Raw genomic sequence first — 10,506 nt, 5'->3', positions numbered from 1 at the left:
TGGCCCTTCCGCGAGCGACTGAGATGGCTGCGCTCTCCGCGTTCTTCTAGGGCTGTCTTTTTGGTCCCCACGTGGGCAGGCCGGTAATGGCGGCGCTGGTTGCATCCGAGGTGGCGGAGCCGGGCAGCCGAAACGGCCCTGACAGAGGTGGGTGCTACAATGCAGTGGCCTCTGGACCTTGCATCTCGTGGTAGGGCCCCCAACTTAGAGACAAATCCAGCCCCCTTTCTCCGCCAGACGTGGAAGGCCCCGCCGTCGGTGGCTCTGGGCCGCTGTCACCGGAGCCTGGGGGACCGGTCTTTCTTTAGTAGACTTAGGGCTCGATCCTGAGCAGCCCCTTCTAGGAACTTGCAGTCCTTAAGCCGGAAACGTTGTCCCCCGCCTTGGCCAGCGGACAGACGCATGAACACTCATGGGAAAGACGGTCCCGACTGGGAGGGAAGGAGCCAGGAGTTTTTGCAGCGGGCCTTCCACAGTGGGCACGCTGGGAGTGCTTTCAGGGAAGGGGCAAGTGGTTTTAATCACCAGGCACTTTCTGAGCGCACACTGAATACCAGGCCTGTGCAAGGTGCGGGGACTAGACTGCAGCCTTGCCCTTGGGAACCTCACAGTCTTCCGGGGAACACTGATGTAAACAGAAGATTTACCCACGTGATAAAAGGAGGAGGCACCTACTGACCCTTGGGACAAATTGAGCTGCTAAGACTGCCAGATAGTGCAGCAACCACAAGGGATGTAGATCTGTGAGGGGAGCTTCTTTATGTGAGGGGCCCAGAGATACTCGGCTGGTTGTTCCAAGGCCTTTGAAACAACTGAACAAAACCATAGCAGTGGTAACATACAAATCTGGCCTCAGGGTCCCAGCTAGCCATGCTAGTTCTTCACTGGCAACATCACCACCACTGTCCCACCCACCCACCTACTCCTTCCAACGCTGCTGCCCCCCCCCCGCCCCCCGCCCCTCCAAGGATCAAGTCTGGGAGGATCCTGCCTATCATAGTAAGGGACCCTAGCAGAAGTTCTGGCACATAGTATAGGTTCAATCAATATTTGTTAAGTAAATTAATTTCTTGCCACATTCCCAAACTGTCTGGCTCCTAAAGAGGTAACTAGGGCCCTGGCCAGGTGGCTTGGTTGGAGCATCATCCCATACACCATAAGGTTGTGGGTTCAGTCCCCAGTCAGGACACATACCTAGATTGTGGGTTCTATCCCCAGTTGGGGCATGTATAGGAGGCAACTGATGAGTGTTTCTCTCTCTCTTCCTCCCTCTCTCTAAAATCAATAAACATATCCTTGAGTGATCAAGGGGTTGTAATTATTTAGATATCTACATTTGCCCCCATTACACTACTGCCCTCTAAAGGTTGATGCCACTTTTCTGTCCTTACCTATTTGCCCACAGTCTGACTAGATTGTTCTTTCCATCCTTACCCAGGTAGGAGGCGGGGCGGAACAATAGGACAAGGGAACTTAAGTCAGTTAAGTGTTTGGTTTTATTTCCTTTTTAAATGAGAAGAGGGGAGAGTGCAGGAACTAACCAGTGTAGACATAATCAGTGTGCTCAAGTAAGAAAGGCAGTCTAAAATTAGCACTTAGAACAGTTTGCTGACAGATTCTTACTAGGACCTCAGAACCTCAAGGTGTTCTCAGGTAGGGGGAGGGGGGCCATTCTCCCAGAATACTTGGGATTCCTTGGCTCATGGTTTTTCTTCAGGATTGTTCTCTATCAAGGAGCAGTTGTATGGATTTGTTTTCCATTTGCTCCTCAATTCAATCCACTGGTGTCACCTCTGGTCTCCCAAGGTAAGGTGTGAACCATACACTATTCATGAGCACGAGTCTGATTTACAGTAATTTCACAACACAGATATTAATTGTGCAGGTTTCTTCCTGGCTTAATGTGTTTTCTTTCCAGCTTCAGGGTGAACTCAGTGGGGAAGATGACAGGGCCAAGCCCCAACACATCTGGGATCTGGGACTGAAATATAAGTAAAGCTAGTAGTTTAGCTGGGTGTGGCTGTGGTGTCAGCTGGGTACTGACTGGGGTCTCAATGTTTATCTAGGTCGAGCCCCTCGGGGCCGCTTGGCCAATCAGATCCCCCCTGAGATCCTGAACAACCCCCAGCTGCAGGCAGCCATTCAAGTCCTGCCTTCCAACTATAACTTTGAGATCCCCAAGACCATCTGGAGGATCCAGCAGGCCCAGGCTAAGAAAGGTGAGCCCCCAAGCTTTGAGCTGGGGTGGGGGTGGAGAGGTTGCTTGGCCAGTTAGGGGCAGTGACCCCATTCCAGCCTTTTCCCATCCTCCTGCTCTCATGTCTCTGCCTTGTCTTGCAGTGGCCTTGCAGATGCCTGAAGGCCTCCTCCTCTTCGCTTGCACCATTGTGGACATCTTGGAAAGGTGAGGCTTACTTAGGGCACTGGAAAGGGAGCTGGGCTGAGATCTCATGCCCATTACTGCTTTGCCTGTTGACCTCATTCTTTCCTTCTGGACTTCTGCCTTCAACCATAGACACACAAAGAGAAAAAAAACACAAAAACAAAATTAAGATAGAGCAGGTGGTGGGGCCTGAGGAAGAACCTAGGAATCCTCAGTACTGACCCTGGAATGAGCTGAGTAGTCAGCGCAGGATCTAGCTAGGGGGAACCTTTTTCTCTGGCACATCTTGGGGATTAGGGCAAAAAGGGGCTTGGCAGGGGAGAAGTGCCTTGGAGATGGTATTCAGTTCCTCTACCCCCTTGTCTAAGTTTCTTCAATACAATGAGCCATCCTTGGGGGGTGGGGGTGAGTGCTCAGCCATCTGGTTCCATCACAGGAACGAGGAGAGGGAATGGAGAAAGGGGAGGTCATCTCGTGATGGGAACCTCCCACTCCCCTGCTGCTGCCCTTCCCCGACCCTGCACCCTGCTCCTCATCCTGCTGCCACAGACTCATTTCCCGTTTCCACCCTTTTGCCCCTTAGGGATGCTCTCTGGGGCTTGGGCCAATTTGCATACATTTTAATCTATAAAAAATTAAGTACTCAGGCTGACTCAGATGGCTGGGCTGCATTCTAAGGAGCTGAATAATCTGCTTCTGTGCAACCTAATTTGGGGATGGGGGAGGAGGGGTTGGGGGGTGACTGGCAACAGTCCAGCTTTCCCCACCTTGTTCCCAGGAGAAGCATAGGGAGACCCCAGTCACTGAAACAGGATACCTGACCGAGGGGTGGGTCTCTCAGGGAAGAGCTGGTCCTCTGCTCCATTCCTGAAGTGGGTTCAGGGGGCGAAGGGTCTTCCCCACCCACCCCCGTCCCACAGTGATTCAGGCCTGGCAGCAGATCCCATGGCAATGTGCTGGCCAGAGCCCACTGTTCCTGACGCATGAGGTGTGTGGGCGGTGCCATGTGCTGTGGGGGAGCTGTGCATGGGTGCTCCCATCCTGGGCACAGAGGGCCCTGACTAAGGGTGAGGAGGTAGCGGGGGTCTGGGCATCAGGGAGGCCGTCGTGCCCACATGTGCATGCCCACGTGCCCCACAGTGCCAGCATGTGGGGGCAGGCGCCTGTGCGCTTGTGTGCAGGCTCACTGCTCTGGGTGGGATGAGTCAGGCCATCGGGGGTCTGCGTTTGGCCCCGTGTACACCAGTCTGAGATTTGAGGGTTCCTCTTGCAGCCTGAGCCTGAGCAGAGGAATCAGGGTGCTACAGAAACCATCCTCTGGTTCAGGAGCTGCTGCTAGGGCTGGAGGAGGTGGCAGCTGGGCCCCTCTTCCTCTTTGTTGGCAGAAGTGGTAGTTGCCTACCCAAGGGATTGGGAGAAGTAGGAAGAGGGCAGCTGGGCCCCAAGGTACTTCCCCAGGGTGAGGTCTCTCTTCCACCTCACTCCTTGTGTCACTATGGGGGAGGTGCCTCAGGGCCCAGCTCCTCTCTCCCTACCTCTTCATTGTTGCCCCCACAGGTTCACAGAGGCTGAGGTGATGGTGATGGGTGATGTGACCTATGGGGCTTGCTGTGTGGATGACTTTACTGCAAGGGCCCTGGGAGCTGACTTCCTGGTGCACTATGGCCACAGCTGCCTGGGTATGGCGGACCAGGACACCTGGACCCTGGCAGGGCTGGTAGGGAGGCAGGACTTCACGCTGGTCCTCATCACAGTGCCTTGTCCTGCTTGTGGGCATGAGGTCCTCCTGGTTTCTGGGATGGTCTCAGCCTTCCTGCTCTTTCCTTTGGATTTGGTTGCCTTGGAAACCATGCTGCTGTCCCAGATGCGGGTGTTTGGAAGCCTGTTGGTGGTGTAGCAGACTGGGCCCCCAGCCAAGTGATGGAGAAGGAGCTTCTCAGGGACCTGTGACCTCCTCCCCACCCCCCCACCACTTCCTTCTATCCCTAGCCTAAAGCCACTGGTCCTGGCTGCTCAGAGACCTTGACCTAGGCCATGCCCTCTGCCCCTCCTGCCTTCCAAAAACAAGTCTCCTGAACTCTTCTCTCCTCCCAGTTCCCATGGACACCTCTGCCCAAGACTTTCGGGTGCTGTATGTCTTTGTGGACATCCGGATAGACACTACCCACCTACTGGACTCTATCCGCCTCACCTTTCCCCCAGCCAGTGCCCTCGCCCTGGTTAGCACCATACAGTTTGTGTCGACCTTACAGGTATGTGGATAGACAGCAGCCAGTCTGCCAGCTATTTCTGGGTCCCCCTCCGGGTGCTGCAGGCTGGTCCTCTGGCCCTGGCTCTCCCCTGCCCCCACCCCGCATCCACTCAGCTTTCCTTCTCCCATTTTCCCTACAGGCAGTTGCCCAGGAGCTGAAAGCTGAGTATCGTGTGAGTGTCCCACAGTGCAAGCCCCTGTCCCCTGGAGAGATTCTGGGCTGCACATCCCCCTACCTGCCCAGAGAGGCAGAGGCTGTTGTGTAAGTGACAAAGGGGGGTGCCAGTTGTAGAGATGTAAGAGTACCCTCGGAGCCTAAAACTCCTTAACCATTCGCTCAAGGTCACTCTGCAAGATGGAGACCAAACAGGTTTTCAGGTTTTCTGTTTCCCTCTCCTGTGCTCTGTCCACCATCCAAAAGGCTGTGCCCAGGGTGAGGCAGGAATCAGAGAGCCTGATAGGGGGCTGAAAGTGGGCTAGAAATGGTGGGAATATAATTGGAGAAGATGGATGGGCACACCCAGGCTGGAGCCCCATTAATTTAGCATCCGGACAGCTAACAAGCAGGAGCAGCGTGTCTCCTGCTGCCTAATTATTTTAGGTAATGGAAATGCTTAATGTTGTGTGAATGCAGCCAGAGCCGCAGAGCCGACAGCTCCCAGCTGGGGCTGGGGAGGGGAGCCCCGTCCCCAGCTAATGGCAGGAAAGGAGGCAGGGGCACTCCCCTGACTGAGCCCCACCTTTTGGGCTGCAGATGCTGGTGCCCACAGGCCTTGCTGTGCCCACACAGACACCCCTGCCCGTGGACAGGCCCACATCAGGGCCGTCCCCAGCCCTGACCTGGCAGGCCTGCTTCCCAAGTGACATTTCCCTTGTGCCTGTGTGACTGAGCTTTCAGATGGCTACCCATGGGAGCTGCAATGTGTGTGGTGGAGGGAGGGACACCCCGAGTGTTAGCCATTCATCAGAATTTGGTGTGGTTGCCCAGAGAAGGAGCTGCCGTGGCGGATTGTCTTCCTTGCTCTGGCCTCTTCATCTCTAGGACGGTACTATTAGAGGTAGCGTCTCCCAGAGCATGCTGGGTACAGCCTTCCGGGAGTTAGGCCTAACGTCGAGTCCCAAACATAGCGCTTAGTAGTTGTGACTTGGGCAAGTTTCTTAACATCCCTGAACCTCAGTTGTATCTTGTAAAATGGGATCACTGTAGGTAGCTCGGAGGGTTATTTGATAGGACTGAATGAAGTCATACGTGCCAGGTGCTTAGCCCAGGCCAGTGCAAAGAAGGCAGAATTCCAATACACAGTAGCAGTTGTCACAACTCAGGACCTGGACCCAAGAGGGAGGTAGGTAGTTAGGTATTTAGGACAGGGAGTAGCCAGTGTATACCCTGAGACCTCATTTACAGCATGGATGACTGACTACTGCCCTTGTCTGCATTGAGCGAAGGAGAATCTGTCCCCCGACTTCCAAGTTAGGATCTCCACAGCCTGGAGTGGCCTTACCTGGCCCCAGACATGCCTTTACTTCTCCCCCAGAGGTTAGGGGATGGGGGCATTCTTAGATTCTGCATAACTGGAGGGGCTTTATGGTAATCCAACTCAAACTCCTTGTTTTACCAAGTTTACCGTGTGAGAAAACCAAGACCTCAGGAGGTGAGATGACTTGTCCCAGTTCACACACAGGTGGTAGTACAGCCAGCCAAGAACTCAGTCCTCTGAACCCTAAGGCAGTGCCTGCTTCTGCTGCTGCCCCTCCCACACTTACCGCCTCCTTTCTACCCCCCTGCAGATATCTTGGAGATGGCCGCTTCCATCTGGAGTCTGTCATGATTGCCAACCCCACTGTCCCTGCTTACCGGTACGGGCTGACCAGCTAAGGAGAGGGTGGGATTCTCTGCCACTGAGGCCCTCAATCAGCCAAAACCTCCTCATTCTCTGGCTACTTAACAGCCCCTAGCCTTAAAAATCTGACGTACTTGGGTCCTGAATCCGGATATCGAACCAAGGGCTGCTGCTGCAGAGTACCCACCCATCCCCTGGGATTCACACAGATATCTTAAAACCCTCTTCCACTCTTGCCTGCTCCAGCTGTGGGACTGATCTTCCCAATGATAATCCACACTCTTGCCTGTGTTCATAATTACCTGCATAGAGCCTGAAGGTTCAGGAGACTGAGGGGCTGAGTCAGGGGGCTGTGTGTACAGCCCAAGTCCCATGAGTGGCTATCACTGTAACCCTGACAGCTTTTTTTCCAGATACGACCCATACAGCAAAGTCCTATCCAGAGAGCACTATGACCATCGACGAATGCAGACTAACCGCCAAGAAGCCATAGCCACTGCCCGTTCAGCTAAATCCTGGGGCCTTATCCTGGGCACTCTGGGCCGCCAGGGCAGCCCCAAGATTCTGGAGGTCAGAGGGCTTGGGTTGGCCTTTGGAGGAGGGGACTGACTGGGAAACCCAGTGGGAAGGATCAGTAGGCTGAGGAACTCAGCCTTGGCAGCTTGGTCATGGTGACTCCAGCTCCGCCTCCCTCTCTCTGCCAACAGCACCTGGAATCTAGACTCCAAGCCTTGGGACTTCCCTTTGTGAGGCTGCTGCTGTCGGAGATCTTTCCCAGCAAGCTTAGCCTGCTTCCTCAGGTAGATGTGTAAGTTTCCCCACCTTACCGACCTAGCTAGGGCTATCTAAGAAAGTTTAGAAGCTGGTTCCTGCCCAGCACATATCGAAGGCTGGAGTCAATGGGGAATTGCTTCCATGATCATGAAATTGTGATGTTTACAGAACACTCATCCAGCAGGGGCCAGGTCATACTTATTCTGACTCGGAGCTCGCAGGCAACTGCAACGTCAAAGTGGTTCTGTGTGAGATGAGTGGGAGGGGTGGTTGGCACCTGTGTTGTACCAGGCACTAAATTTGATTCTGGGGATACTATCACAGAGGAGCTGCCCAGGCCCTGCCCTCTGAAGGTGTGTAGTCAGTGGAGAAAACAGGAGAAGAGAAGCAACACTATTGTGTTACTCTAAACAGCAGTAAGTTCCAGCCTTTACTTCAGAATTCATAGTAAGCATTCACTGGGTGTGTTGGGGACATAGTCACGTTCTTCAGCTTGCTGCCCAGGAAAGGGGGAAGTCCTCCCTGTAGTCTGATCTGACTTCCCTTCACAGGTGGGTACAGGTGGCATGCCCACGCCTGTCCATTGACTGGGGCACAGCCTTCCCCAAGCCGCTGCTGACACCCTATGAGGTAACACCAACATTTGAGAGAGTGGGCTCTGTACCTGGTTCTGGGATCTAGAGTGGGGTAAGTGGGCAGCACTTAGTTACAGCTGAGCCACTTCCCAGCCAGGTGGCCTTGGGCAAGTCTCTTAACCTCTTTGAACCTGACATTTCCTCTGTGGTATGTTGAGAATAGAACCTTCAAGGGTCCTTGTGAGGATTGGATTAAATAATGCTGTGCAGAAAAATATTGGCAAGTGTTATTGTCCGGTTTTCCTCCCTTAGGCGGCGGTGGCCCTGAGGAACATTTCCTGGCAGCAGCCCTACCCCATGGACTTTTATGCCGGCAGCTCGTTGGGTCCCTGGACTGTGAACCACGGACGGGACCGGCCCGCCCAGGCCCCGCGCAGGCCTGCGCTGGGGAAGGTAGGCGGGGACTCCCAAGGAGGGAGGACCGGTAGCTCCTTAGCGACGCGAGCTGTGGCCGCCGCCACGCGGCCACTACGGGAAATGCACGAGAGGGATGGAGGACGCCGTAGAAGCCGGATCCTGACCGAAGTGTGCGACCTTAGGTGCAGGAGGGGCCCTTGCGCCCTTCTCCAGACGTGACTTGCGAGGGTTGCAGCTGCAGAGATGAGAAGGTGGTGCCACTTGCTCCTTGAGACGCTCCTGGGTCTCAGGTATCCGCCCTACTTTGGCTACGCCTTACCCTTCCGCGTTGTCAAGGGAACGCCCGCTAGCTCTGAGGTCCGCCTTCACGTTGGTGCTGGCATTGGTCCCGCCCCCTCGCGTAGTTCAACTTCCTCTCGGGGAAGGGCCGCTTCCGTTCTCTCTGGCGCGCGGCTTAGCACTATGGCGGCCCAGCGACCTCTGCGAGTATTGTGCTTGGCTGGCTTCCGGCAGAGCGAGCGGGGCTTCCGCGAGAAGACCGGAGCGCTAAGGAAGGCGCTGCGGGGCCGCGCGGAGCTCGTGTGCCTCAGTGGCCCGCACCCGATCGTGGACGCAACGGGCCCCTTGCCGGAGTCCGGTGAGAGGAGTCTTGTCCCGGAAATGCGCTACGAGTCTTCTCTATCTGGCCTCGTCTCCGTAACACCCTCAGCACCCCCTCACCCTGTATCCTCACTCATTCCTCCCACCCTCCCAGTTCATTCTGCACATATCCGTCATTTCTGCCACCCCAGCCTTCCAGATTTCCACCTTAATTTGTACCGCACCACCACCCCTCCGTGCCATTCAGTTCCCAACCTCACTTTCCCCAGATTTTGTTCTCTCTCCTCCCCTTTGCCCTAACCCTTTTCTATCTCCCATATCGCTGTAGGGCCCTGCCCTCCGGAGGAGCAGCTTCGAGGCTGGTGGTTTTCAGAACAGGAGACCGACGTTTTCTTCGCACTAAGAGAGCCCACAGTGTGCAGAGGTCTGGAGGAAGCACTGGGAACGGTGGCACAGGCACTGAACATGCTGGGACCTTTCGATGGGCTCCTCGGTTTCAGCCAGGGGGCTGCGCTAGCAGCCTTTGTGTGTGCCCTCGGCCAAGCAGGCGATCCCCGCTTCCCCTTGCCAAGGTTTATCATCCTGGTATCTGGTTTCTGTCCTCGCGGCCTTGGCCTCCGGGAATCCATCCTGCAGGGCCCCTTCTCACTGCCTTCACTCCATGTTTTCGGGGACACTGACCAAGTCATCCCCTGTCAGGAGAGCATGCAGCTCGCTAGCCGATTCACTGGATCCGTCACTCTTACCCACTCTGGTGGACACTTCATTCCAGCAGCTGCACCCCAGCGCCAGGCCTACCTTAAGTTCTTGGACCAGTTTGCAGAGTGAAAGATCAATAAATGCTTGGGCTCCCATATCCCCCTTCCCACCCCCAACTGGGACACAGAATTTGGGGTGGCCTCTGTGATCCCTGCCCTCCCCTTTTCCCTACCCTGGAATCTTCACTGTTGTTACTGTCCCTCACCTTCTCCAGTTAAGAAACAAATATCAATTCTTAAAACTCAGATTATATAAGCCCAGCTATGCATTCAAAAAAATGGGGAGCAGGAGGTCTTAATGGACTTGCACCTTGGCATCTGGTACTCCCAACATGGAAAAGGCCAGTGGAGCCCTGAATGAGCGGAGGGTGGCATGGAAAAAGCAGGAGCTGGCACCATTGTGACGGCCACAAAATAAAGTGATTTAGATTTTGAGCATCTCTCTCCTGATACAGGAAAAATAAATTTCCCAGCTGCACTGCCTCCAGGGCAGCACCAGGCAGAGAGGTGTTTCCAGTTAGGAGCCCCCAGGAGAGGCTCATGTATGTGTGCACATACACGCTCACACATTTTTGGTGGAGGTCTTCAGTACCACTCTGAAGGAAGGAGGTCTTGCTGACTGATTCAGGTAAGGATTTATATCAGAAGTTCTAGGAAAAGGTTACCAGATAAGGCGCTGCCTGGATCACACTGAGCTGAGGCTGCTTCCATCATGATCCCCGACAGTTGTGTGCTGGCCTTTTGTCAGTCCCTGGCTTCTCGTGTTCTCTGCTTTCTCCTCCATAACCTCTTTGGCTCCTGTGAACTATGAGCTCAAAGGGTAGGATGATGATAAACCTTGGATGGAGGCCAAAGATAGAGGAAACCCTTTTCCAGACTTGCCCCCATTGCAGAGTTTCTGAGATTG

General features: G+C 54.6%; 2 protein-coding genes across 2 annotated transcripts; both read left to right on the top strand.

The window, feature by feature from the left end:
* DPH1 (diphthamide biosynthesis 1) lies at positions 1 to 9,306 on the top strand. The gene is made up of 13 exons (XM_045837463.1): positions 1 to 147; positions 2,067 to 2,219; positions 2,341 to 2,404; positions 3,941 to 4,062; positions 4,478 to 4,635; positions 4,775 to 4,896; positions 6,423 to 6,491; positions 6,889 to 7,045; positions 7,183 to 7,283; positions 7,801 to 7,879; positions 8,137 to 8,277; positions 8,424 to 8,531; positions 9,170 to 9,306. Exons 1-12 carry the CDS (start codon positions 87 to 89, stop codon positions 8,511 to 8,513), a joined length of 1,317 nt encoding a protein of 438 aa, XP_045693419.1. The 5' UTR covers positions 1 to 86; the 3' UTR covers positions 8,514 to 8,531; positions 9,170 to 9,306.
* On the top strand, positions 8,665 to 10,034 carry OVCA2 (OVCA2 serine hydrolase domain containing). The gene is made up of 2 exons (XM_045837464.1): positions 8,665 to 8,878; positions 9,170 to 10,034. The coding sequence occupies exons 1-2, from the start codon at positions 8,704 to 8,706 to the stop codon at positions 9,667 to 9,669; spliced, it is 675 nt and encodes a 224-aa protein (XP_045693420.1). The 5' UTR covers positions 8,665 to 8,703; the 3' UTR covers positions 9,670 to 10,034.
* The last annotated feature ends 472 nt before the right edge of the window (positions 10,035 to 10,506 follow it).

Source organism: Phyllostomus hastatus, unplaced genomic scaffold (genome assembly GCF_019186645.2).
Source record: "Phyllostomus hastatus isolate PE091 unplaced genomic scaffold, TTU_PhHast_1.1 phas_contig_210, whole genome shotgun sequence".
Lineage (NCBI taxonomy): Eukaryota > Metazoa > Chordata > Mammalia > Chiroptera > Phyllostomidae > Phyllostomus > Phyllostomus hastatus.
The sequence above is the reverse complement of the archived record's forward strand: the minus strand, read 5'-3'. Positions and strand labels throughout refer to the sequence as shown.

Bases quoted from the DNA above. Each gene is read 5' to 3' on its own strand.
- DPH1 (XM_045837463.1), top strand. From the start codon at position 87: ATGGCGGCGCTGGTTGCATCCGAGGTGGCGGAGCCGGGCAGCCGAAAC. The intron at 4,063-4,477 runs GTATGGCGGACC...CTCTCCTCCCAG, and splicing joins CTATGGCCACAGCTGCCTGG to TTCCCATGGACACCTCTGCC. The intron at 7,880-8,136 runs GTAACACCAACA...TTCCTCCCTTAG, and splicing joins CGCTGCTGACACCCTATGAG to GCGGCGGTGGCCCTGAGGAA.
- OVCA2 (XM_045837464.1), top strand. From the start codon at position 8,704: ATGGCGGCCCAGCGACCTCTGCGAGTATTGTGCTTGGCTGGCTTCCGG. The intron at 8,879-9,169 runs GTGAGAGGAGTC...ATATCGCTGTAG, and splicing joins GGGCCCCTTGCCGGAGTCCG to GGCCCTGCCCTCCGGAGGAG.